This window comes from the organism of the source record quoted next, unplaced genomic scaffold, assembly GCF_019419815.1.
Source record: "Pyrus x bretschneideri cultivar Hongxiangsu unplaced genomic scaffold, Pyrus_bretschneideri_v1 Contig4, whole genome shotgun sequence".
Classification (NCBI taxonomy): domain Eukaryota; kingdom Viridiplantae; phylum Streptophyta; class Magnoliopsida; order Rosales; family Rosaceae; genus Pyrus; species Pyrus x bretschneideri.
The window spans coordinates 7089417-7117320 of record NW_025999723.1 but is presented as its reverse complement, the minus strand read 5'-3'; the positions used below and the strand labels follow the sequence as shown (position 1 = coordinate 7117320).

Genomic DNA, 27904 nt, shown 5'->3' with positions numbered 1-27904 from the left:
TTGGTAGTTCTTGAAATTGGCTTAGGAAGATTTTCATCAAGTTAGTTATTAATGAGTTATGACCCCTTAGTTTGATTTGAAAAGAAAAAAAATTTGGACAACGTAGTTTATGGAAAATTGAAAACTAGGAACACATTTCCGGAAGTTTTATATTTTTATATTCACAAAATTTTCTGAAGCCTGTCATATTGTTTAGTTTAAGATGCATGAAAATAGATTGCACTGTAATACTAATCCTAAGTTGATGCAAGGTACCAATCTTCCCTTCTCACTTACTTAGAATAGAGTAGCAAGTTTCTAGGTCATTCTTGGTTTCTTAATTAGTTTAATTAGTACTTAAAGCTACTGAAATGTGGAATTAAAGTGATACGTACGTCATTAAAAGCAAGAACTCTGAAGAAACACAACTTTTATTGAACACACTAGCTACTACATAAAGGACATAACCACAGAGTTGATACGAATTGTGTTTATTGGTTTAACACACACGCAATACAGTGAAATTGAAATACTTAGAAACTAAAAATAAGAAAAACTAGTGATGAAAACTAATGTCATTTTCGCAGGGAACTCGATTGCATTGAGCACATGCAACAAGCCTTTTAAACTCATAGGTGACCTTGATGGGATGAGTGAAGTCTCGTGAGGGTTTCCAGAGACATTACCCAGTGGTTGTAGAAGGATCTTTTTTTTTTTCAGGGTCCAACTTTGCGTTGTCTTCTTCGAGGTTAGGGTTTGCCCTGTCATGTTCGGGATCAGGGTTTGCCTTATCTTATTTAGGGTCAAGGTTTGCCTTGTCTTCTTCAGGGCCAGGGTTTGCCTTGTCTTCTTGGGTCAGGATTTGCCTTGTCTTCGGAGAGGGTTGCCTTCGAACCATCGACAACCCATTTGTTGTCGATGTTGATGTTCTTGTTGTTCTTGTTATTGTGCCGCATTGCTGCTGCTGTTGTTGTTGTTGTTGCTGCTGCTACCGCCATTATTGTTGTTGTTGGGTGTCAACTTAGATTGGTTTGGTAGTGCTGCCATGTTAAATGGTATGATCACTGTCACTTCTCTCTTCTTCTTTTTTTCTCTCTTCCCTCTTCTCTCTTTCTCGTGTGTTTTATTTGCTCCATAGCTTCAAAACTGCTATCCTATTTATAATCAAGGATAAGTGCACACCATTTTTCTCTATTCACATTATGTGTTCACACTAATGGTTTCGTATATAAGGTGTTTTTATTTTTTATTTAACATTGCACTAGTTCTAAGTGTTTAATTATTATAGAAGAGTCCCTATCCTAGTGTTGTTATCTCATAGGTTGTTTAGGATTGAGACTTGTAATGGTTGTCTACATCGATTGGATTAAAGCCTTGTTTATATTTACGTGGATTAATTCAAAGAGAATTTGAGTTTTCACATGTACCCAAATCTATCGTATCAAAGAGAATTACATAAAATTGTTTTACACATTTTTTTTTTTTTTTTATATAAAAAAGATTTCAAGTACAGGATACTATGGATTCTTGTTTTCCTTGGGTAGTTGTATGATTCAGATTACTAATTTTAACATTATGAGGTATATGTATTTGCAACGTTTTCACAACTGAGTTGTTTAATTAGCTGAAGTCATTGGACTGATGGCAGATAGCTTATCTCATTCCAGGGCTTTAACTAATTGGGGACAATGCCAGGTAACCGAAAGAAGTAGATGGAAAATGAACTCTTTTGATTTTTGTACACGTGGAAGTCATGGATTGACCATGCTGTATGTACACGAAGATACGTTCAAGCGCTAAATTAGTCACTTGTTGGTTGTGAGAATTTTTCCACAACAAGGGCATGTGAAACCAGTACTTATCAGCGCTGCTTTAATTGCAGCTTGGTTTACCAGTACTTAACTGCTATTAAAATTGCATTCCTGTTTATGCATTTCGTATATATAGCCCTCCTTTAGCGGTGCTTTGGATACTGTTGTTGCCATCCATGTCTTTCAGATCACCCTGAAACTTTACTTGCTATTGTCCTTTGTTCTTTTACATTTTATTTGATTAAAGTTCAACCTTTCACAAAAGATGCACAAGCTAGTTTTTTATCTTTTAAAAGATGGACAATTGGTGGCAAGCTACAGTTATCCACCCATTCCGGGAGTCGAAAAGACTCACAGAGGCATTTCAGCCTCCTCTTGACCACAAGTTTGGCTTCCACGCCAACAACGGATTTCGAACCCAAGACCTCCAGTTTTTTGTTTGAATGAAGCCTTGAAATCCGCTCTTTACCATTGAGCCACTAGATTGTGGTTAAATGCATAAGCTAGTTAATGATCACACATTCTTAGTCTGGATTGTTTCACCATTAGGCCTATTTTTATTTTTGCACTTTTCTCACAAAATGACTTTGTTTTATAAATATTCTACCTTACTCTTCATACGAGCACCTGTATACTAATTAACGGTAATATACAGCTGAAAACAAAAAACTTCCATTGCCCGAGGCTCTCAAGTACCAGATTGAAGTACAAAACAGATTTGCAAGAGCAGCTTGAGGTGCATGTAGCTATCAAATGACATCTGGCTTGTTAAGCTGCTGGTATGATACGGAGTACTGGTTTATGGTCTCCGTTGAGGAAAGTAAAGCCTATGAAGGCTTATTTAACATGATATGATATTGATCTGATATCAATCACCTAGACTGATCCTTTCATATAGACGTGTAAAATAAGGAACAACTTGTATATGCATATTTTGTAGGATCTTAATTGATCATTGTATATGTATGAAGACCTCTGTATTGAATTATTAGAGATCAATGAATTCATGCACAATTATTGAATTCTTTACATGGTACTAGAGCAACTGGACCTCTGATAACCAAAACCTTTTTGCCGTTCCAACACAACAATAAACCCTACCAACTGCATCTCTTCTCGGCGACATCCATGGCGCTCGAAGATTCCGTCGTAACCAAATCCTCGGCCAAGCCTGAGATGAACAAGTATGACGATCCCAATGATCCCCTCTACCTTCACCACTCCGATCAGCTTGGAGCTATCCTGGTTACTCAACAACTAAATGAAGAAAACTATTCTACCTAGAGTCGTGCCATGTCCATGGCTCTTAGTGCTAAAAATAAAGGTTTCATTGACGGGACCATCAAAAGGCCGAAGGGCACTTCCGCCGCAGAACTTCAACGGTGGACTCGCTGTAACAATCTTGTCAAATCATGGCTTCTTAACTCGACTTCCCAAGATATTAGGGCGAGTTTGACCTACAACGACATTGCTCATGAGATTTGGAATGATTTGAAGGAATGCTTTTCACATGTGAACATCGTACATCTCTTTCATATCGAACAAGAGATTCATGGTTGCATTTGCTGTGATTTGCTAGAGAATCTGGTTATGGATGAACAATCGAAGAACAAAAAATGAGAAGGATAACAATGGAAGAATTTTCAGAAGGGTTCTCACTCTCTGCAAAATCTAGCAGAGCATATTCATTTCATCACACTATACAATTCTCACGCACTCTGTGCTTTACATAACCGTTAGAATCCAAAGTGGATTCTCTCTCTTCACAAAACAATCTCAGCCTTACATCTAGTTAGTTGCTAGGATTATTACACCTGACGTTAGAGTTGCACAGTTGGTACTTTAAACTTAAGTGAATACATAAATTGATACACAACTTACTTCCTAATCAGCTATAGGCTTACAATTCAACAACATTCAGGGCAATATGAATATTGGTGCTTACTATACCAAGTTGAAAGGTCTCAGGGATGAGCGCGATGCATTGTGCTCTATTCCAAACTGTACATGTATGACTGTGAAGGAAGTGTTGCAGTTTCAGCAAAGCCAAAAGACCATGAAATTCCTCATGGGTCTTAATAATGTCTACAAAGCAAGGGAATCCAATCCAAAATGTACATGTGCAACTCATTGGAATGAAATCAAATCCAATAACAATAATAAATGGCTTATTACCTATAAGTAAGGAGATTTGGTAAAACCATTTACCAACTTAGGAAACCTCTGCCCATATGATCTGTAATTGATATAATTTAAATGGAACTAATATGGAATGCACAGTAAACGACTTAAACCAACAAACGAAGTCAGAGACTATGTACCTCTTTTCACGTTTCATACCGGATTTAGTAAATTTCTTTAATAAGCGCTGCGCACTCGCAATTGTATAAACTTAATTTGGAGGCTAAAAGTCATCTGAAAAGTAGTTTCAAATGGCAACTAATTACTCAAACACATAACAGATTGAGAAGCCCCTTTACAAAATACACCATACACACATGCATGAATCAGGGTCGCTTCATTTGACATTGGGCCATGAAAACGAATGAAAGGGAGAGGTGGACGTGCTTTACCTTTATTGGTCTTGGGATTTGCGGAGTCCTTCGTGAAGGTGGAGGCGTCGATGATGAGTGCAGAGCCGATCTGAGCAAGGCACCAAATGGAGACTGGAAACAGAATCTCTAAATAAACCAAAACCTGATTTGCTCGTGACTATTGTTTTAGGAAAAAAAAAAGAAAAAAAGAACACATGATTTGAGAGGAAGAGAGCGGAATGAAGACGGACAGAAGCAGAGATTTGTGAGGGACAAAACCAAAAGGTAAAGTGAAGAAGACGGGATCGATTGACATAAAAAATTGTGAGGGTAAAGTGTAAAAAATTATCGCAATTATTGGAGTCACGACATTTTCATACTTCATCTTTTAAAATTGACAATGTCATACCTTATCTTACAAAATTGTGACAATGTTTTACCTTCCGTTAGCTTGGCGTGAATTTCTCAATTAACTGCTGACGTGGTTTGATTCAGTACCCATTTTTTATTAAAAAATTATTAAAAATTAAAAAAATCATTTAATATTTTTTAAATATTAAAATGATAAAGAAAAGTAAAAAATACAAAAATACAAAAAAAAAAGGAAAAAGAAAAAGCAAAACCAAACCTTCCGTCCCTTTCCCCCCTTTCTGCCTCCCTCCCTCCCTCTCTCATCTACTTGCTGCAACCCAAAAAACAAAAGAAGAAGAAGAAGAAGAAGAACTTCATCCTTTCCGCCCTCCCCCTCCCCCCCCCCCCGCGTCCTTCTCTCTTCTCCCCCCCCCACCCGAGCCCCTACCTGCAACCCAAAAAAAAAAAAAAAACAAAATCCCAATTCGTCTTCCCCTCGCATCCACCCTCTGCACCCACCCTTGCACTCACCCAACCTCGCACCCACCCCTCGCGGAATCGGCTTGGCGAACGGGATCTGGGTTTTTTTCTTCTTTTTCTTCTTCTTCTTCTTACTCCTTCTTTTTGTTTCTGGGTTGCAGGGGGTTGGATTTGTTTTGGGGGGAGGGGGGACGAATTGGGTTGGGGTTTTTTTTTTTTCTTCTTCTTCTTCCCGGGGGGGGAGGGGGGGGGGGGTTGATGGGTTTTCAATTTTTTTTTTTTTTTTTTTTTTTTTTTTGGTTGAAGAGTAAGTAGGGAAGAAGATGAAGATGAGGAGAGAGAGAGAAGGGCGGAGGTAGAAGGGATGAAAGATTTTTATTTTTGTTTTTGTTTTGTTTTTTAACTTTTCTTTATTATTTTAATATTTAAAAATATTAAATGATTTTTTTTTAGTTTTTTAAAAAAAAATTAATTTTTTAATAGAAAGTGGGGTCTGGAACAAGTCACGTCAGCATTTAACTGACAAATTAACTGCAGGCTAACGGAAGGTATAACATTGACACAAATTCGTAAGATGAGGTATGACACTATCAATTTTAAAAGATGAGGTATGAAAGTGTCGTGACACTTGAGGTAGTTTTTTGTATTTTACCCAAATTGTAAAGTTTCGAAAAGCAGAAAAATCCCTCAATCCGTTAATCCCGCAATCAACTCTCTCTCCCCCACTCATCCATTTCCCTCCCTCTCTCGGTCTCTCTCTTTCAAACACCCATCCCCCAAACCCTCCCCGAATGGGAGCCAGATTGTCTACCTCCTGTTCGCCCTTCCCATCCTCTCTCATTTGTGTGGTCACGGTTAAGTCGCGTCAATATTTTATATTCCTATTACATTTTATCTTATTATCTCTATAAAAAAAATTAATATAAAATGTTGACGTGATTTAATCGTGACCGCACAAAATAGAAAGGGATAAGAAAGATACCCAAACAGGAGGAGGGCAGACAATCTGCCGCCCCCGAATAACACATCAACCACCCAACCCGTCCCAAAGCCATAGGACAAAATTGTCCTTACCAACTTACCATCTTGACCGTCAGATTTTAATCCTTGATGGGGCAGCCTCATCATTTTCACTCCCTAAGGGCTGGGCTTATATCAAGAAATGAACTAAGCCCACCACACAAAATGTGACCGGCCCAAACCCCAACCTGGCCTTAATTTGACGGTAGTGCTGTAAATAAAGCAAAATCAAGGGTCAAACCTGTAACGGTAGCTAAGCTACAGTCAATTCACTCTCAATTGTAGAATAGATAATGGGAAATGTTGTAGCCCAACCCAATGACCAAAACTCTAAGATTGTGTCAATACATTCATAAAAAAATAAAAAGAGAGAAAAGTCATCATTTTACTAAATATAATATTACTTTAACAATTTTAATCGTGTACACAACGAGTTTTATATTCATACAGGCTTCAAGTCGTGTAACGTGTCGTATTCGAAATCGTCATCTCAAAACTAATATGAAATCAGTTCTCATTTTGAACCCAAGAAGATACAATTAGTTTTCTTTGAAAAGTGGACTTTTACAAATGATTTTACACATTGTTTCTAGTTCTAAAGCTTCCTGGGTGAGACATTTGCTTGGAAGATGTTCAATGTGCATTTGGCAACCAGAGTTTGATATTGTCTCTGCCATGCTTATATTGAAGATGCGGTGGAAGTAGTTTTAAGTGTTTGTTTGGTCAAAAGTTCAACTGTTAAAATGGAAGTTTAACCGCCTAATTTTATCACTATTTTCTAAAAATTTGGTTGATGAAGATAAAAGTAGACATTACTGCAACACAGAGTTCTGCCACAGGCTATGCTGCCTTGGCATTTATGGTTTTGTGACTCTCTTATTTGGAAGGAGATTGTCTGCCATCTTCTGTTTGGATGCTCTTTTCATTTCTTTTTATTTTATACAATTACGATTAAGTTATGTTAATATTTTATATTATTTTTTATATAAAAATAATAAAATAAAAATAATAAAAATATAAAATATTAACGTAACTTAACTATAACCGCATAAATAAAAATAAATAGAAAGAACATGAAGGACAGACAACATGCCTCTCTTTTATTTTCCAATTTATTACTTTGATGGTAAGGAAAGTACCAACTTTTGACTTAGACGACGCATGGCAGAGCACCATTGGCAGGAGAAATTTATTATGTTTCTGAAATGTGTCAGTTCTATTATTACGTTGAAAATGAATTTCTAGCTTACAAGAAAATAGACTTTGTAGTTGGAATATTTTCTAATCATTGGTTTTATGATGGAATCTCAATTTACTTCATGGTATCAGATTAAGTTGTTTCATGTGTGAAGCTCAACAGTCATACATGCTCAACGTCATCCAATTTGTGTTGTTCACGCGTTAGGCTTAAAAATTCGCCACAAGTAAGAGAGTTTGTTGATAATAAATCACACATTAATAAGAAAAATGATTTCTCACATTCTTATAAGTAATTAAACTACTCTCAATATTACTAATTAATTTTATAATAAAACCTTAATTATCTTGGATCAATGGTTATGCAGAAAAAGTGCTGCAAGATATTTGTAAATTTAAATTGCAAGTTCTTGACCACTTCCTCAATTTTCTCTTTTAGGTAATGGCAATGTAACATGTTTCACATAAATATCAGCCAATTTCCATTTCTAAACGAGGTGCATAGATATTGAATGTGAACCTCAGAAGCTATTCTTTCAAGGCTACACAGATCTGTAACACAAAAGAGACATTGAGAAGGTATGGAAATGTGCCCCTAAATAAAGATATAGTAAATGTAATTTCACCTCAAAAGTTACCTTTTTTCTTGCCATTCTTTTGGTATACACACACATACATGTAAAAGTTTAAGAACCATACTCAGTTTAAGCGTTTCAGCACTTATACCTCATTGTTTATTCGATTGCGATTAACGAATTTTTACCATACACGATTTGATATGTTTTTGCAAAAAATAATCTTTAAATGTTTAACAATGTTAAAAATCATTAACAATTCTGTTTGCGACGTGTGTACAGTAAAAATTCAGATAAATTTTCCCATGCTTTTCAGGCTTTTACTTTAGAGACTTGTAGCAGACTAGCAGTTCAATTTCAGAATTTATTAGGCAAGTCAAAATCACCCAAGATCTGACTACGATTCATAGAATTAAACATGGAGGTCAGAATATAGCTTGACCATTCATTAGATGAATCTTACCCGAATCACTTTGTACTATTATGTTGAAGCTTCAATATAGATAGCACAAGTTTTCAAACACAATGATTGTACTATTATGTTGAAGAAATTATACAAACCCTTCAAGCAGCTCACAAACATTAACCAAAATCACACACCATGCAGCATACAAATAAAGAAAATGACGAAAATTAACTGGGAAAAAGCAAGTTTAAGCGAAAATTTGGGAGAAATCGAGCCTAACAAAGCTTAGATATTCGTCATTGAGCCAACTATACTTCTCCATGTAGGGATTGCCCAGAGTATTATTAGGAGGGTAACTTTCTATGCAGTCTTTCCAAACATTGGCATCATCCAAGTCCTTCAATACTTCCCACACAGTGTTGTTGCACTTAAAACCTGCTCCAAATCCACTCATCAGAATTTTGTTGCCCTTCTTAAGCCTCTTCTTTGCCTCCATGTATCCCAAAGCGTACCAAAATCCGGCTGTTGACGTGTTGCCAAACCGGTGAAGTGTCAATCTAGACGGCTCAAGATCATAATCAGTTAGACCTAAGCTCTTCCCAATCCCATCTATGATTGCTCTTCCACCAGGGTGAATGCAGAAATGCTCTATTCCTGCCTTGAGATTTAACCCCATACCAACTGCTTCTAGCTTTTGGCTTTTAGTACCAGTTCTATTCCGAACCCTAGAGGCCACCAGGTAGAGAAATAATTCTCTCAGTGGAAGCACTTTTGGGACTAGGTCTTGGAGGTTCATCGTTAAAGCCATAGCTGCTGCTTTCGTGAGGTGTTTGGTGAGGCGAAACCCTTGGTATCCACTCTCATCTTCTAGCTGTATGCAGCATTCATACGCTTCAGTGTTCGAGCCAATATGGGTACGTACCAAATGCTGTAACTTCAACTTGGCTTGGTGCTGTAGGTTTCTGTTGTTTGTGAACAGCATCGAACACCCTCCCGAGCGGAACAGACAGTTCGTAAGCATCATGGATTTTTCTTTGCCGCAATACCAGTTTGGAGCTAAGGATTCTGTGCTGACAACGACCGCATTTGCGTTCTTATACGACTTGAACAAGTTCTGCACAACATCAATGGCAACAAGGCTTGCGCTGCAGCCCATTCCCGAGAGGTTGAAGCTTTTGATGTCCTCCCTCATCTTGTACCGGTTTATTATGCGCGACGTTAGTGAGGGTGCGGGGGAGAACATCGACACATTGACAACAAGGATGTCGATTTGTGAAGGAGGAATTGCAGCATTCCTTGCGAAAAGCTTGTCAAGTGTGTCGAAAATGATGCCATCCATTTCATTAAGCTCGTCTGCCCCGGTTGGATTTTCTTCTCGGCCTTCAATTATGTTTCTTGGGCAGGAAGTTTCTTCTCCAATGCCGGAATTGACAATGGTTTTCAAGAGAAACCTTAACTCCTCCAACCCTAGATTCTTGTTCCGCAAGACGATCTTCGCGCAGGAATCGCTGTTGATCTTCATGTCTTCTTTCGCCTTGTAGCACTCATAATCCAGCAGAAAACAGCACTGGTCTCTCCTTCGGAAAACCAACTTCAAGAAGGAGAAGAAACCGAAAAGAACGAGTAGAGACATTGTCATGAGGATCTCCATGGCCCTAGGGTTTTGAACTGTGAATTGTGAATTGTTCAATGAATGCAGAACTTGAACAATATTTCTCTTAATATACACGTAACTTTGCAGCCATCCCTTTAGTATAGATTGATGGTGATGAAATACTGAAACTCTTGAACATTAATGTTAAGAATTTACTTTTTACCTACAAATGTAGATAGTCAGTAGGCTGCATGAACGGTCCAAGTTTCCCAGAATAGTCAACTTTTTTTAGAGGGAGTTATGATACTTCATATCTACACCTGGCCATCTATGGTACTATGTCTTCAATTATATTGCTTTGTAAGTTTCTAGAACATTATTCTGATTTTTTGTTTTTGAAGTATTTGTTATGATTGGTGTTTTTGTGGCTCGATACAAGCCATGGAAGTGGATGAATTCAATTTCCCACCTTAATTAGAAAGGTAGAACAAATTATTTATGAAATAAAGAGTAAGTTGTGTTGTTCAACACTGTAAAATGTATCGGGACCTTTTGATGAGATAAGACTTCATAATTAAAATTGCGCCTTAGCAATCTGTGTTGGAACCTAAATGGTGCTGGAACAGATTGTTGAAGAATAGAATCTTAAAGGAAATCACAGATTTAGTCCGCTTAAACGTGCACAACAGTTTGTTGGCTTATGTGTGATCAATACAAAATTCTTTGATTAAAACCACAAGTCATGTGCAGTATATGCACACATCATCTCGTCGGTTGTTAATTAGGCGCACGCCTAATTGTTCAAAAGCAAAGCAATCTGTGTTTTTGAACCCATTAATGAAGATATATATATCGGTTGGAAATTTGCACATAATGTTCAGTGCTCAAGTAATGCATACATAATATATGCAAACTACCCACAAGCAAGGGAGGTTAATTAATTACTACCTGGCTTTTACTAATTATACATAGATTAATTCCGAAGAAAGTTGAGGTTCTACCGTAAATGCAAGGTCTCGTATAGCTACTTTGATATCATAAAGAAAGTTGAGATTCCACCATAAAATCAATTGACAATATGGAAAGTAGTGGAACTCCTTATAAGCAAATATAATATCTCTCATTCATTAATGTAGGATTTATTCTCATCCATATATATGTATTTAAAAATGCATCTGAAATTCTAGGTGATCGTAATCTCTTTATAATTGGTACCTGGTTTTGTAACTTGGCAGCCGACAAAGTCCTTTTTCTTTGGTGGGGGCCCAACTCCCCAGAAGTCGTCAAAGAGTCCTTTAATCATTCCCAGGCATAAAAACAGAAACTGAGATCATCTTCAACCGAGGGCCAGAAGATTCGTTTTAGTTCTCTGGTCTTTCAAGAAATTAATATTTTAATGAACAGTACAAGATCATATTTGTTTCCATCTCCAACTGAGGGCCAAAGGGCCATAGGGCTCGTTTTAGCCCTGTCACAAAAAACTGTTTCCAACTGAGGGTCAAAGGGCCATAAGGCCAAACATAATTTATTATTTAAATTTAATGTTGTTTCATGTTACTTAATTTAATTTAATGTTGTATAATGACTTAGGAAGTTATAGGAAACAAATAGAATTTAAAAATAAATAAATAAACAATTTAAAAAAAAAAATTCAAAAATAATGGCTAGCTGACGTCAGCTAGCCCTTATATTCAAAATTTTCTAGCTATTTGTGTCGGTTATAACCGACACCATTTCCCTTATTTTTGTCGGTTATAACCGACACTACTTCAAAAATTTCCAACCAACCCGGGGCTGGCTGCATGTGGCTAGCCCTTTGGCCTTTTGGCCCTTTCAGATTTTATGGGGCCCACGAGCCCTCTAGCCTAGCCCTCGGTTGGAGATGATTTTCGGCCCTCTGAACCTTTCAGTTGGAGATGGCCGTAATATAGTAAAAACTGTACAATATAATGGGGAAAGATAAATGGAGCTAGTTAGAAATTAACTGCAGATAATATGGGATTTGGAATTGGAGTTGTTCACACTCAAATCTTGAGGCCGCATTTTCCCGAAATATATAAAATGTTAAGTTTCCAGTCTTCTGTCATGACTCACGATCTCATAAAAATAAAATTAAAAAAAAAAAAAACAATGAATTGGATAGACGACATTAAGTTTCATGAGGTACTTAGGCCATCTCCAAGATATTAATATTTTATTGAACAGTACATGGTCGTATTTGCCTCCGTCTCAAACCAATGGCCAAAGGGCCATGGGGCTCGTTTTAGCCCTGTCACAAAAAACCGTCTCCAACCGAGTGCCAAATGGCCAAACATAATTTATTATTTAAATTTAAAAACTACAACTTAAATTTAAAAATGACGAATTAAATTTAAAAACTACAAATAAAATTTAAAAACAACATTAACTTGAATTTAAAAACTACAACAATATGATAGTGGAGGATGAATGAGATGGGTATATTGATGAAGAGTCCGATGATGACCAAGAAGATCCAAATAGGTCAAGAAAGGCTCGTGCAAAAATATATGATGGACCTAATTTACCTTTCAATTCAAGAACTGATAGTATCTCTATAAATGAGTACATGAGGTGTTATAGAATGATACGTTTTCATGCCACAAACAAGTACGTACAACAGGATCTTGTTGCACATCTTTGAGCCAAAAGAAGCATGGAGTAGACGTTTAAGTTTTATGTTGTTAAATGTTTTTAAAAATGTTGTTTAAGTTTCATTTTGTTAAATTTTTTTTTTTTATGTTGTATAATTTGTACGTTGGTTAATGTTATTTAATTTTGTTTCATATTGTTTAATGTTGTTTCATTTTACTTAATTTAATTTAATTTAATTTTGTATAATGGCTTAGAAAGTTATAGGAAAAAAAATATAATTTAAAAAAAAATATGAAACAAATTTTGTGAAATAGAAGTTATAGGAGAAAAATAGAATTTAAAATAAAATAAAACAAATTTTGTGAAATAGAAGTTATAGGAAAAATTGGAATTTAAAAAAAATATATGAAACAAATTTTGTAAAATAAAAGTTATAGGAAAAAAAATAGAATTAAAAAAAATATGAAAAATATAAGTTATAGGAAAAATTTTGTAAAAAAAAAAAAAAAAATCAAATGCAACGGCTAGCTGACGTTAGCTAGCCGTTGCATTTGAATTTTTTTTCTTAAGTATTCCTATCGGTTATAACCGACAAGAATACATTTATATTAAATAATATAAACGTATTCATGTCAGTTATAACCTACAGAAAAAATGATTTTTCTGGGCAGCCCCCCGCTGGCTGGTACCCTTTAGCCCTCCAGCCCTCTTCGATTCTGTGGGGCCCTCTCATATTCCACAGCCCTCTGGCCTAGCCCTTGGTTGGAGACGGTTTTAGGATTATTTTCGACCATCTGGACCCTTCGGTTGGAGATGCCCTTACAGGCCAACATGTGTAGGGTTTTACATGAAATGTCCCGATGCAGTTAGTGAAAATCCTAATATGAAAGACAATCGGTTGTATACCGAGATTACTTGGAAGGTTAAGTGACTCGGCTTACAAGTCATTGGACTCTCAAGGATACTTGGTGCCCTAATAAAGCAAAAATTATGGAGTCTTAATTATATGCAATCAATAAGGACCCTTATCAAGTAAATACAAAGATTTAGAATCATGATGGGACTCTAATTAATTGATTTAATAGAGTGTGGGTTGATATCCTTTCCAATAATAGGTCATATTGGATAGAAACCTAGCTATAAAACTTAAAACATAGCAGTCCCCGCTTCCATACCAGTCGATTCTCACCAATACTACAACCCTATTTCGTTAGTAGAGATTATCAAGGGTACTGGAAGTAGAAGTCTACTTTAGTTTACATTCAGAATGGCCATGCCAACAGGTAAGGCTCTTTAACTGCATGATGCTTGTCGAGATATGTTTGATGTGTAGTCGTTTTAATTGAAACCTTCATATCATGTTGATCGATTCTGTGGCATTCTTACAGTTAGTAGTAAAATCATTCATTATATATTATATTTTAGTTTGCTCGGATTTGGTGTGAAACTTTCCATCATTTTTCTCTCTGTCTTAATGAAATTTAGGTTAGGAGACTTTATCTCTTCCAATCTGCGTTAATGGGTTAACCTACTTTCAGTTGGGCTTATGAAATAGAAGAGATAGAGGGCAAGTTGTGTTATTTATTGAGTGCATTTTTGTTCATCATCATTTAGTATGCTGTATATTCATCATCTAATTTATTACCATTATATGAGTTTGAATTTTAAGATTTGTGCTTATCCATTATAGGAATCTTGAAATTCAAACTCATCTAATGATAATAAATATGATGGTGAGAATACGTCACACTAAATGGTGTTGAGCAAAAAATATTTATAAGCAGATAACGTGTTCTGACGAATCATGATAAATGCACCCTTCAAGTGGTTGAAGTTATTAATGAACAAGAGAAAGAAGAAATATACAAACACAATGATACTGTCGGTGGTGGAAAAGTAATTTGATTAATTTCCTTTTCATGATCCTATTTTAATTCGACTTAAAAGTATTTCTAAATGATATGTCAAAATGTCGAAATCAACAAAATGATAAAAAAAGACAACAACAATATTTATTAACTAAGAAGCCAAATTTGATGTGGCATGACATGAAGTGGTATCTCTTTCCCTTGCTATCAAGCTTCCAATTTTTCTAATTAATTATTAAATACTTTTATTAACTTTTTATGGTTTAAAGCATTGCCTTTTAATTTCTTTTTATGATTGATGCAATGTTTAAATATTTTTATACTTTTTAATTCATTACCTTTCGTGACCAATGCAAAGGCAGTAAATATGAGTAGCTTTTCAATATCAAAGTGTCATATAAGCTGTCAAATTTAAATTTCAGGTTTAAAATTTGACATCTTCTTTAGAAATTGTCTAAAAACATATTTTTCAGAGACGTAAAGTGAGTAATACCATTACTTTATAATGAAAATATGTAAATTTGTGAATTTATTTATTTTTCTCTTTTTGACTGGTAGAATTCACTTTAAAAAGTTTTAAAAATGTAAATTTATTTTAATTATAATTTTTCAGCAGCCATTTAGTATTATAATCTAATGATAAATTTCTTTAATTGTAAAGAAGAAGTGTTAGATTGATTTTTGTCGAAAATGAATTCAAAATAAATTATTATGAATGACTTATTGTGTAACTTACTAATTCTCCTCGCTTCTTAAGTGTAAATATAATGTATTATAAAAATAAATATTAGTTGCATTGGTTCAAGTGGCAGCCACTTAGCATGGGTTGACCTAGAAGAGGTAAATTTCAAACCAACCATCTTCCTCTTGTCCTCTCCATTCTAAATGTGGAAGGGAACATTTTAATCACCCAGCTTGTACTAATTTTCATAGGTTTTTGCAATGTGTGATTTTAACCCGGGATTGATTCGTGAGGCCCACTCTACATTGTTTTATAGCCATCCTGATTATCTATTTTTATGTCTAATTAAAGGCCTTAAGGATTGCTGTGCTTTATGTAAAAACTGTTTTTGCTGTACTTTAAGAATAACTAGCTGTAAAATAAAGCAATTGAGCGTTTGATGAATTGTATTTTAAAAGTGTTGTGGGTTTGAAAAACAATGTAAATGAGTGATAAATTTTAATGTAAAAGTGATCTAATTGTATATAATAACAAAAAATGGACATGATAGTGTGAAGGATGACGACAACACCGATGGTGAGGTCAGTGGTTGTGATGGTGGTGGTGATGGTGCCAATAAAGAAGTGTGGTGGTTGGGCTGCAGATGTAACAATGGTGGTAGAGGAGGCGACAACAATGCTGGTGGTGGTTGTGGTGGCAGTTGTGTTTATGATGATTGCGGTGGTGCAGCAATGATGATAGTGGCAGTTGTAGTGGCGGGTATGATTGTGGTGGTGGTTGTGCGATTGTGGTGTTATGGTGGTGTCATCGTGGTAACAATGGTGGTGGTAATGGCAATGGTGGTGTAAGAGGTTAATGTATTACAAAAATTGAAATATTCATTAAAGACTCCACTCGGTTTTTTTATTAAAGTAGCTTTTAAAAGCAAGCTACAGACTGCTTTTAAAAGCTGTTGTCTGAAAATCATTGCTTTTAAAATAAGTAGTATATTTATTTTTAACAATTTTTTATTACTTAACTTTAAAGTGAAGCAGCTTTTGGTGAAAAAATGCAATACCAAATTGAGCCTAACTTTGAAAAAAAAAAAAATCACCTTAATATTATACTATTTATAACTTGTTTTATTCTTATCACTAAATTTTAGTATTTTTGCCAACGAGGGTTGGTTTAGTTGGTATGGACGTGCTTGTGGAACTCCCAATCCAAGTTCGATTCCTGCTGCCAGCAGTTCTTGTCGGTGCGTGATCTGTAAATTTCTATATAAATTCATACCAGTAACATCTAGCACTTAAGTTTGAAGTGAAGCAGCTTTTGGTGAAAAAATGCAATACCAAATTGAGCCTAACTTTGAAAAAACAAATCACCTTAATATTATACTATTTATAACTTATTTTATTCTTATCACTAAATTTCAGTATTTTTGCCAACGAGGGTTTGTTCAGTTGGTAAGGACATGCTTGTGGAACTCCCAATCCAAGTTCGATCCCTGCTGCCAACAGTTCTTGTAGGTGCGGGATCTGTAAATTTCTACATAAATTCATACCAGTGACATCTGGCAGTTAAATACTACGCTTAAGTTCTTTCGGCTTTGAGATTATTGGTTTGCCCTGTCACTGGTGATAAGAGTACCAATCTCTCCCAAAACTTTTTGTTACAAAAAAATAAAAAAATAAAAAAAATCCATATTTTTGTTTTTGATTTCTTCAATCACAATTAGATGTCTAAATCATTAATTTTCAAAGATGATCTATGGACTCCAACCTAAAAATGCATAATAGACTCACAACTAGTTACCATATTTTGCTAAAATTGAGAATCTTTCTTTTAAAGCTGTCTATATATGCATAAATAATGAAGTTGGACCATATTTATTGATTACATTATTGAGCAACTCACCATATAAGTGGACACATCTATGTATGCAAGACCCACTTATGTATGAATAATATTGAGCATATTGACTAGTTACATTAGTAAATATGGTCCAAATATCTAGACTATGTATGGTTTATTTATGTTCTAAAATTAAATGGGCAACATAATATGACTTGTGAAAGGGTACAAACCTTTGAGGAGTTGGCCACAAGAGAACTTCTAGCCCCCCCAGAAAATTCCAGGTAGTTGCAGACTTGGTTGTTATCTCCCAAAAATACACTATGAGCTCCTTTTTGGAATACTTGTACACTATATGCTCGTTTACGTTCTCAAATACAATATACAGTATAATTCTCATTTCATAAAATACATCAATAAAATGGTTTGTTCGGAAATACATTTAAAATTACTAAAAATGCTTTTAGTGAAAACATTTTTGAGTTCCGAAAGCACTTAAATGCTTCTTGAAAGAAGCATCAGTTATGTGTTCTTCCACAAAGTACTTCAAGTGTTTTTCTAAGATTCACTTGAGTTTTTACTAAAAATTAGTTCTAAAAACATTTTCATCAAAAACGTTTTTAGTAATTTTAAAAACATTCACAAATGAGCTCTAATTTTTCCTTAAAAAAACAACAAATTACACATAAAAAATAAAAATAAAAATAAAACTTTCAAAAGTACTCATTGATCTAACTATACCTCTCCCGAAAGCGTTGACCAGGGTTTTTGGAGGGTTGACCATCCACACATATTGCATTCACAACCTCCTCGAATCTGACAAAGCTCAAGTGTTCATCATTGATCCAGCTATACTTCTCCATGAAAGGATTCACTAGGGTTTCTGGGGGGTAACTTTCTATGCAATCTTTCCACTCATTGGCATTCTCCATGTCCCTCCAAATCTCCCACACACAATTGTTGCACTCATAGCCAGCTCCAAAGCTCACCATAAGAATTTTCTCACCCTTTTTAAGCCTCTTCTTAGCCTCCATGTACCCCAAAACGTACCAAAGCCCTCCCGAAGATGTGTTTCCAAATCGGTGTAGCGCCATTCTCACAGGCTCGAGATCATAGTCGTTGAGCCCTAAGCTCCTTCCAACCCCATTGACAACTGCGGCTTCAGTAGGGGGTATGCAGAAGTGATCAAGCCCTGCCTTGAGATTCAAGCCAGCATTTCCGACTTTGTTTTGACGACGTGACACGATAACATAGCGCAGTAATTCTGTAAGCGGTAACACTTTTTGCAGTAGGATTCGAAGGTTCATGGTAAGAGCTTTGGCTGCAACTTTGGCTATGCTTTTGCTGAGATTAAAACCGCGGAAACCATTATTGTCTTCTACTTGCGTCGAGCAGCCATATCCTTCATCCGTCGAGCCAAGATGCGTCCGCACGATGCATTGCAATTTCAAAAGCGATCGATGCTCGAGATGCTTTTTGTTTGTGAGGATCATAGAACACCCTCCCGAGCGATAGAGGCAATTAGCAAGCATCATAGGCTGAACTTTGCCTCGGTACCAATTTGGAGCAAGCGATTCTGTGCTCACAACGACGGCATTTACATTCTTGTACGTTTTGAACAGGTTCTGCACAAGATCAATGGCCACGAGGCTTCCACTGCACCCCATTCCCGTGAGGTTGAACGCCTTGATGTCCGTCTTCATCTTGTAACGGTTTATGATCCTAGCCGTCAGAGAAGGCGCGGGAGAGAACAACGACACGTTGACAACAAGTATATCGATATTCGAAGTTGAAATTCCTGCTTTGTCGAATAGATTGTCGAGCGTGCCAAACATTATGTCGTCCATCTCCCACAGTGAGTCTTTCAAACTAGGACAGTCCTCGCGGCCAGCGATGACATTTGTTGGACCGTAAGTTTCCTCTCCGAGGCCTGAGTTAACGATGGTTTTGAGGAGAAACCTGTATTCTTCTAGCCTCAGATTCGTGTTGTGGCGGATAATCTTGACGCAGGATTCGGTGTCCAGCTTCCGGTCGTCCGTGGCCTTGTAGCACTCATAGGCCAACAAGTGGCATTGTTGGTGCCTCCATTGAAGAACCAACTCGCAGAGGTAGATGAAAGCACAGACTAGAAGCAATAAACACATTGCTAACAAAAGCTCCATGGAGGCCGTAGAGAGAGAATTTGAGAGATTTCTAATGTTTGGTAGTTCTACTTATGCTCACTGCTTTGTGGAGATTTTATACTAAAACTGTTAACTAATTGTTTTTGTTATGACATAAATTCTTATATGTTGCCATTTTAAGACAAGGTTTTAATGATAGTTTCGTTCAAGTTTTACATGTTGATTACGTGATCAATTATTATGATAATTGCTTTGTAACTTAATTGTGATCAAATTCGACATCCGTCATTCACCATGTTTTGTTTATAATCGTTTCATTATGTTTTATTTTCTTTAACATTTTTTGAAGATCATTTTTAGAAAAATTCATTCAGCTTGGAGATCAATTAGCTGTTTAGGTGCGTCGAAAATATTGATGTTTATGATAACAAATAACATTATCATGGTAAACCATAAGTTTCTTTGGTACATGTGGATGACTAAATGTAAATGGTCTACAAATAAATAAATAAAATCTAGGAAATATTTTTAGATGATAAAGGATATGAAAGATTTTAATTGTGACTTTCATACAGTAAAATGATGTCATGTTAGAGAAATATTATAACAACATTGTATTGCATGCAATAATTTCCTATGATGAATAGCTTTATTGTGAGCTAAAAGCTAGAACCGTAATTTCTTCTTGACTCGATCTTAAATTGAATTATGAAATTCTCAGCTAGAGTTGGGAAACTAACGACTCCATTAGATCCAGGCTATGATTACGAGTGAAGGAAGAAATTTATGAGTCGCAGTGGTAGTAGTAGCAGTAAAAGCCTGTAAGCCAAGAAAACACCACACACTGAACCAATGGACCAGCCCCTCCGTTTATATCATCCTACCCTAAAGTGCTGGCCTCCTTTTAGGCATTTTCCCTTCTGTTTTGGACCTTTGGTTTTTATTTTTTTGTTTTTTTATTTTATTTTTATTTTTCAAATGTTGAGTTGCTTAAACTTTTACTTCGTGTCAATGTTTTCGATCTTTTGTTTTGTCAAACGTAGAAGTTTTTTTTGTTCATTTTTCACAAAAGAAACTAAATTGTAACTAGCCAAACAACTTAACCCACATATGTGTACAACATAAAATTTAAAGTCCATGTTTGAGTTTGAACTCCTCTTCATTTTTCTCATAACTTAATTATGGTAATTTCAACTATTATCCATTTTCCTGTGAACCTGTCACTTAGTATTATGCTATAATGATTTTTTTTTCCTATTTATAAGTGAGAGATTTTAAGTTCAATTGTCGCTTATGACGAATTCAACCCTAAATTGTTATGATAGACCTATTTTGTGGCTTCAACCCATATGGAGAAAAAGGCTTACCATTTTGATTATATTAGAACTGATTGTGATTGTGGTCACTTTATTGAGTGTATTATTTTTTTGGGTAAAGTACAAAAAACTACCTCAACTATTGGCGTCACGAAAATTTCATACCTCATCTTTTAAAATTGACAATGTCATACCGCATCTTACAAATTTGTGACAATGTCATACCTCTGTCAATTTTTCTGTTAGTTTTTCTGTTAAATGCTGACGTGGCAAGAGACAGGAACCACTTTCTATTAAAAAATTAATAAAAAATTATTAAAAACTAAAAACAATATTTAATATTTTTTAAATATTAAAATAATAAATAAAAGTAAAATTAAAAAAAAAAGGGTAAAGTACAAAAAACTACCTCAACTATTGGGGTCACGACAGTTTCATACCTCATCTTTTAAAATTGACAATGTCATACCGCATCTTACGAATTTGTGACAATGTCATACCTCCGTCAATTTTTCTGTTAGTTTTTCTGTTAAGTGCTCACGTGGCTTGATTCGAGACATACTTTCTATTAAAAAATTATTAAAAACTAAAAAATAATTATTTAATATTTTTAAATATTAAAATAATAATAAAAAGTAGAGAAAAAAAAAAAACCATCAGTTCGTCCCTCCCCTCCCCCTCCCCCCTCTCTTTTCTCCCCATCTTCATTTTCTTCCCCCCCCCCACCTGCAAACCCAAAAACATTAAAAAAATAAAAAAAATTTGAAAACCCAACAACCCCCTGCGGAAGAACAAGAAGGAGAAGGAGGAGGAGGAGGAGGAGGAGGAAGAAGAAGAAGAGGAAAAAAAGGAGGAAGGAAAAAAAGAAAAAATTCCCCCCTGTCGGCGCGGAAGAAGAAGAAGGGAGAAGGAGAAGGAGGAAGAAGAAGAAGAGGAAGAAAAGGAGGAGGAAGAAGAAGAAGAGGAAGAAAAAATAAAATAAAAATTTGAAAACCCATCAACACCCCCCTGCGGAAGAAGGAGAAGGAGAAGGAGGAGGAAGGAAATATTTTTTTTTTTTTTTTTTTTTTAAACCATCAACTCCCCTGCGGAAGAAGAAGAAGAAGAAGAGGAAAAAAAGAAGGAAAAAAAAAAAGTTTTTTTTGAAAACCCATCAAATCCCAAATCCACCACTTTCATTCATTCTCCACATCCTCTTCTGCACCCATCCTCCACCTTCTCTACTCACCCATCTTCTCGCCGACGGGATCTGGGTTTTTGTTTTTTGTTTTTGTTTTTTTTTTTTTTCTGGGTTGCAAGAGGGAGAAGAGTGTGGGTGTGGGGGGGGGGGGGGAAGACAAATTGGATTTTTTTTTTTTTTTTTTTTTTTTGTTGGGATTTGCAGGTGGGGGAGGAAGATGAAGATGGGGAGAGGAGAGAGGAGGGAGGAGGGGTGAGGGGAGGAACGAAATGAGGGTTTTTTTTCTTCTGCTTTTTATTATTATTTTAATATTTAAAAAATATTAAATAATTGTTTTTTAGTTTTTAATAATTTTTTAATAGAAAGTAGATCCCGAATCAAGCCACGTTAGCACTTAACAGAAAAAATGACGGAGGTATGATATTTTCACAAATTCGTAAGATGCAGTATGACATTGTCAATTTTAAAAGATGAGGTATGAAACTGTCGTGACCTCAATAGTTGAGGTAGTTTTTTGTACTTTACCTCTTTTTTTTAATTTTACTTTTATTTATTATTTTAATATTTAAAAAATATTAAATATTTTTTTTAGTTTTTAATAATATTTTATTAATTTTTTAATAGAAAGTGGTCCCTGTCTCTTGCCACGTTAGCATTTAACAGAAAAACTAACAGAAAAATTGACGGAGGTATGACATTGTCACAAATTCGTAAGATGCGGTATGACATTGTCAATTTTAAAAGATAAGGTATGAAACTGTCGTGAACCCAATAGTTAAGGTAGTTTTTTGTACTTTACCCTATTTTTTTCAAAAGAAAAAAGAAAAAAAATGCTCGTGGGCATTGATTGCACGTGATGGAATTAAACGAAACTTATGACATGATATATAGATGGGGTCATATTGGCACAAATTAAAATTTTAGAGGCTAAAATTCAAATTTCAAGTTTGAAGGGCAAAATGGTACAAGCAACAAAGTTTGGAGGCATTGTTTAACGACTTGTCGTCACATACAGGCGGCCGAGAGATTCCAATTTCAGGTACAGGAAAAGACGGATATGGCTTCGCTACCGTACCCCGACGTGGATTTCAGCCTGAGATCAATGGCCGGTCGGGCCGAGGGCTTTGGCCGGTTCGCCATCGGAGGCCTCAACGGGCCGGTCTATTTCGTCACCACGTTGGCAGGTTCTTTTATGATTCTTATCAGTTTTTAATTTTTGCCCAATTTTTGTTTTAATCATTTATGTCAATTAGATGCTTGGGAATCATGGTGGGGTTTTGTTTCTGAACAAAATTGAATACGGGGTCAGAAGAAATGAGAGAATTTGCAGACCGCAGACATGAGTTAGGCTAATTGGTTAGGACAGTCCACCCACCGAGCACGAATTTCGAATCGCCCTTGCCTATTGGACTAGTTTTGGATATTCATTTTTCTTGTAATAAAAAGGAAAAAAAAAAAAAAAAAAAAAAAAAAAAGAAAAAGAAAGGACTGAAATTTTGAGAGCAATACTAGCACTTTTTAGCTGTTATTGCTTCAAGAAGATGGAACAAAATGAAACCATTTTTGCAAGTTAGATGCCCATTTGGTGCAAGGATCTGTAATTAAGTAGCATATGGCTGGATGAGGGACCAGATAGGCTGGATTCCATACTTCTAAGTAATGCATCTGTTTTTTTGCTTCTTACTATTAGGTTTCGTTTGGGGCGGCTTATGTAGGAAGCAATTATGTTCATAAGCGCTTTTGTAGAAGTATATTTTTATTTTAAAATTTTGAATTTTTATGGAAGTGCTTCTTGAAGAAACATCTAACAGTCGCTTCTCCATAAGGGCTTCTATGACCTAGAAACACTTCAATTTTTTGTAAAATGCAGTTGGAAGTGTTTTTGGTTGTTGGAACATGCTTATAGCCCTTAAAAAAGCAGTCTCAAAAATACCTCAATCTTTCAGAATACTTATCAAAAACTAAAAAGTGGAATGTACATTTATAAACAGCTTATTTTGGATTTTGAATTTTGATTAATGGAAAAAATAAGATTTGGAATTGGCTCTGTGGAATTGCACAATATCAATATGACATTTTTGAGGAAACGGGTTGATGGTGGAAAAAAAAGAAGATAGTTTTTGACATTTTTGCTTTGTTTCCTTACTGCATGGAATGTTTTCCATATTGCATCGATGAGTGGAATGTATGTTTTGGTGTTTAGATGATGGTCCAGGCTCACTTCGTGAAGGATGCCGAAAACAAGAACCACTCTGGATTGTCTTTGAGGTTTCTGGCACCATTCACCTTTCATCTTACTTGAGCGTGTCGTCTTATAAGACAATTGATGGACGAGGTCAGAGGATAAAGCTCACAGGAAAGGGACTTAGGCTGAAGGAATGTGAGCATATAATTGTATGCAACCTCGAGTTTGAAGGTGGTAGAGGACATGATGTTGATGGCATTCAGATTAAACCGAACTCTAGGCACATATGGATAGACCGATGCAGCCTTCGTGATTATGATGATGGACTCATAGATATCACCAGACAAAGTACAGACATAACTATCTCTAGGTGGGTTTAAACTTATGCCCTAGATTACGATATAAATTTGGATACTGATATAACCTATCTGATGGTTTCTCCTTCCCTTGGAACCAGATGTTACTTTGCACAACATGACAAGACGATGCTTATTGGAGCAGACCCCTCGCATGTTGGTGACAGATGCATTCGGGTGACAATCCATCATTGTTTTTTTGATGGAACAAGGCAAAGACAACCTCGTCTTAGATTTGGGAAAGTTCATCTTTACAACAATTACACTCGAAACTGGGGTATATATGCTGTTTGCGCCAGCGTAGAATCCCAGGTTAATGAAACTTCTTATAACTATCTCCTTGATCTTTAGAATCTTTCTGAACTGCATTATCTAATTAAGTTGTTTATATCAGATATACTCTCAATGCAACATTTATGAAGCAGGAAATAAGAAAAAGACTTTCGAATATTATACAGAAAAGGTACATGACCATCTCTCGCTCATTTTTTGATAGTTTGATGTGAACGTGAAGAACGTAGTTTCATTATATCCATAGTAGCATTATATTCTGAGGCAGGGTACAGTGACAAAAAAGTCGTATGAAACTTTTTAATTTCCTATCATCTGGTATTTATTTACACTGAAAGGAATATAAGCTATTTGTACAATTTACATCCCATTTCTGTGAAGACATTCTTTCTCAAATGTATATAATCTTCCCATAGGCAGCAGACAGAGAAATGGCAAAGTCCGGCTTCATAATATCCGAGGGCGATCTATTCCTCAATGGAGCTCAACCATGCACATTGACAGGGTTCAGTGAAGAATGCCTGTTCCATCCAAGTGAATTTTATCCACATTGGACTATGGAAGCAGCCTCAGATTCTCTTAAAGCCATTCTCCAAATTCTTACTGGCTGGCAATCCATTCATCGGCCAGCGGAGCAGGCGGTAACTGTATAATTTTATTTTATCACTACGTCTGTAACAGGATTTTATAGGTTCTATCACAGAATAGTCTTTAATTTTATTTTTTTTAATAAACTCCATCAGATTTGCTATCTGCCCTTGTAATACTTACGAGTTTACAGACAGAACCTATCAATTATGATAAGCACTCCATAAGACACATGCCATGTTTACAATGCTTGTTCTCATATAAAGATGTATTTCCAGAATAATTATTTCACGTTAAATGTGCATAGAGAAAAGAAAAGAATTCAACTAGATTGGCCGGCCGGCTCAGACGCAGTTGAGTTTATTTGATATGGGATTTAACACCTTTATATTTTGCAATTGTTTGACTTTGTGTTAACTTGACCTAAGCAGTTTTATTTTTATATTTTCTATTTGGAAATGTTAAGCATTCAAACATATACATCTTTACATATGATCATTTGGTTTGAATTTAAAATTTTCGTAAACTTCCAAATTGATCTGAAGGGGCGTGGTGGGAAATAATGAATCTGAAGGGATATAAATGCAAATGATGTCATTCATTTCTTTCATAATTGAATAGATGGTTCTCTAGATCTTGGTTATAGAAATAACTTGAAGCTTGAGAAAACTGGCAGTTCTTATTCTCTCTGTGTTACCTGTATTAGTTATCAAAATGGTACAGTTTGTTTTGTAATAGAATTGCATCTAGATGCTGAGGCATCTTTGTGAAGCCAACAGTGACGATGAAGTTGTGGAACTAACTGAGGTGGATGCCCCGTGGAACAAATCCGACAAGTAATTCCCCAAGTCATCTGGTGAATATCTTACCAACAACTCCAAATTTTTCTCCCCACTCTGCATGACCAAGTTTGTGTCATAAAATTCTTGATATCTTGGTACTAGTTTCTGCTCAATTGACACCTTTATGTCATCCCTCAATTTCCTGTCCTCTACAATCCATGATGTCTGTTTCCTGTATGCCTCTTCAAACGCTGCGTTGAACCTTTTAAAGCATTCCTTTGCCATTTCCGGAGATGTTTCTGATGACTTCTCTGGTAATGATGATAACACCTTTGTCCAGGCTGTGGATTCGTAGTTTGAAGCGTATAGTTTAACCTTCTTCATGTGTTCAGCGACCCAATCTTCACCTAGGAGGAGTTTCAGGTTCGGTGTTTGCTGCACCTTCTCAACAATGAATTGAAGATTGTTGGCAAGGAAGAGATATGACAGAGACGCATCTTTATAAATCTCAGCTTTCATGTCGAGCTTGCACATAAGGACTAGAATGAGCCAAGCTAGGTGGACTGTCACTGCTGGTGTTGAACCGTCATCTGCCATTGGGCTCTTGAAGTGAGATACTTGATTCTTCGGTGGTGGATAGTCAGCAAGGATATCAGAGAGAGCTCCATGGTGGTCTGCTAATGAAGATACCAAATTCATCACTGATTGTGTCAACGGGTGAATCCTGCCGCCAGAGGCTAGAAATTTTGATGAATCCTTTTGAATGGTTGATTCAAAGACAGAAAGACTAGACTGGACAGAATCTGAAAGTTTGAGCCATGATGCGAGAGCTTGTAGTTTTATTGCTTGGGTTGATGCAGAGGTAAATAATGATTCAATTTCTGGCCAAAGATCGGAGAATACTTCGTAGAGTTCCAGTTGCCAGAAAATTCTTTCCCGGCACTTATTGTTCTTCACTATGAGTTCCGGAAATCTGAATAGGGTGGTTGCTCCTTCTTTTGTTATCTCATAGAAGCATGAGTCTGCGATTGTCTCAGATGCTGAAAACACATGATCACAGAGAACTTTTTCTCCATGAAATAGTGCTTTCACAGCAATCTTTGCAGCATCCATCCAATTCATGATTATGTTTTCTAGTCCTTCCGAATCCATTTTATGGATTTGAGAAGACTTGAGCTGTTGGATTCCAAGGCGATACAATCCCTCATCTACTATTGACTTTCGGATAACTTTGTATATCTTCACACACTCATGACCATAGCCGGAACTGATCATACAATCAGCTATGGACTTCAGATCCACCATGGCGAGAGCCGAGACCCTCTCCACCTCAGTGATCGACTCACCAACAATTTCCAACTCTTCTTCTGATCCACCCTCGTCTTCACCATTAAATGTCCATGATCTGCTTGAGGTTCGACTTGAAACTGATTCGGGGTCAAGGTGACGCCGGTTTGCAGACAATATCTCATAAAACTCCCTTTCAAGCCTTTTCATAGCTGTTTGCATTAGGTTTTGAGCAAGCACGAGCTTGCTGGATGGAGAGCTTTCATGAACCAAAACATGCATAGCACTACGCAAGTCCTTTACGGATTTGAGAAGCTGTTTGGCCTCATTTCTGCTGCTCTGGAAGATGGAAGTGAGTTTGGTGTATGAGGAGGAGTTTGGATCCCATTTCGTGATGATGGATTCGGCTGTTTCGATGTTTTCTTCCATCATCGAAAGAGACAAGGTCGGGGAAGGTTTTGGACTGGTGGAAGTGCTTGAAGGTGTGTAAGAAGAAGAATGGTTTTTGACATGCGAGAAGGAAAAGAGGCATGACTTTCCTTTCCTTGGTGTGAATGTAGTATTACCACTCTTCAGGTACTCGGAGAGCATCATTGAGCCGGGAATGGCGTCGAACTCTTAAAAATGGAGAGAGAGAGAGAGAGAGAGAGAGAGAGAGAGAGAGAGAGAGAGGAAGTTGATTTTATGGTTGTGGTTTTTGGTTCTGGAAGGGTTTTATAGAGTGGGGCCGTTCGGTTTCCAGTTGAGGGAGGTGGATTTGCTTATTTGCTTGGAACCTTACTCTTTGACCGACTCTGGATCTGATTTTTCAATATAATTAATCAAGCAATTTTTGCATCGTATTTTTAATTTT

The 27904-nt window shown here is 36.2% G+C and overlaps 4 protein-coding genes and 1 long non-coding RNA gene across 5 annotated transcripts; 1 reads left to right on the top strand and 4 right to left on the bottom strand.

Annotated features, from left to right (window-relative positions):
• Positions 1-2766: 2766 nt before the first annotated feature.
• On the bottom strand, positions 2767-4893 carry LOC125468908. Its single transcript, XR_007251259.1, has 2 exons — positions 4364-4893; positions 2767-3374 (listed from the first exon to the last, which is right to left on the bottom strand). It is a non-coding gene; the product is annotated as an uncharacterized LOC125468908 (long non-coding RNA).
• A 3567-nt stretch (positions 4894-8460) lies between these two features.
• On the bottom strand, positions 8461-10177 carry LOC103948356 (3-ketoacyl-CoA synthase 19-like). The gene has a single exon (XM_009359369.3). The coding sequence runs from the start codon at positions 10002-10004 to the stop codon at positions 8601-8603; it is 1404 nt and encodes a 467-aa protein (XP_009357644.2). The 5' UTR covers positions 10005-10177; the 3' UTR covers positions 8461-8600.
• A 6779-nt stretch (positions 10178-16956) lies between these two features.
• Positions 16957-19238, bottom strand: LOC103928600 (3-ketoacyl-CoA synthase 19-like). The gene has a single exon (XM_048565686.1). The coding sequence runs from the start codon at positions 19103-19105 to the stop codon at positions 17675-17677; it is 1431 nt and encodes a 476-aa protein (XP_048421643.1). The 5' UTR covers positions 19106-19238; the 3' UTR covers positions 16957-17674.
• Positions 19239-22514: 3276 nt separating this feature from the next.
• LOC103948357 (probable pectate lyase 4) lies at positions 22515-25265 on the top strand. The gene is made up of 5 exons (XM_009359370.3): positions 22515-22746; positions 23766-24117; positions 24205-24415; positions 24498-24566; positions 24811-25265. The coding sequence occupies exons 1-5, from the start codon at positions 22620-22622 to the stop codon at positions 25045-25047; spliced, it is 996 nt and encodes a 331-aa protein (XP_009357645.1). The 5' UTR covers positions 22515-22619; the 3' UTR covers positions 25048-25265.
• Positions 25266-25561: 296 nt separating this feature from the next.
• LOC103948358 (exocyst complex component EXO70H1-like) lies at positions 25562-27904 on the bottom strand. Its single transcript, XM_009359371.3, has one exon. It carries the CDS (start codon positions 27643-27645, stop codon positions 25729-25731), a length of 1917 nt encoding a protein of 638 aa, XP_009357646.2. The 5' UTR covers positions 27646-27904; the 3' UTR covers positions 25562-25728.

Excerpts from the sequence above, each read along its gene's own strand:
- LOC103948357 (XM_009359370.3), top strand. The coding sequence starts at position 22,620 with ATGGCTTCGCTACCGTACCCCGACGTGGATTTCAGCCTGAGATCAATG. Across the intron at positions 22,747-23,765 it reads TTTCGTCACCACGTTGGCAG|ATGATGGTCCAGGCTCACTT; the intron begins GTTCTTTTATGA and ends TTTGGTGTTTAG. Across the intron at positions 24,118-24,204 it reads ACAGACATAACTATCTCTAG|ATGTTACTTTGCACAACATG; the intron begins GTGGGTTTAAAC and ends CCTTGGAACCAG.
- LOC103948356 (XM_009359369.3), bottom strand. The coding sequence starts at position 10,004 with ATGGAGATCCTCATGACAATGTCTCTACTCGTTCTTTTCGGTTTCTTC.
- LOC103948358 (XM_009359371.3), bottom strand. The coding sequence starts at position 27,645 with ATGATGCTCTCCGAGTACCTGAAGAGTGGTAATACTACATTCACACCA.
- LOC103928600 (XM_048565686.1), bottom strand. The coding sequence starts at position 19,105 with ATGGAGCTTTTGTTAGCAATGTGTTTATTGCTTCTAGTCTGTGCTTTC.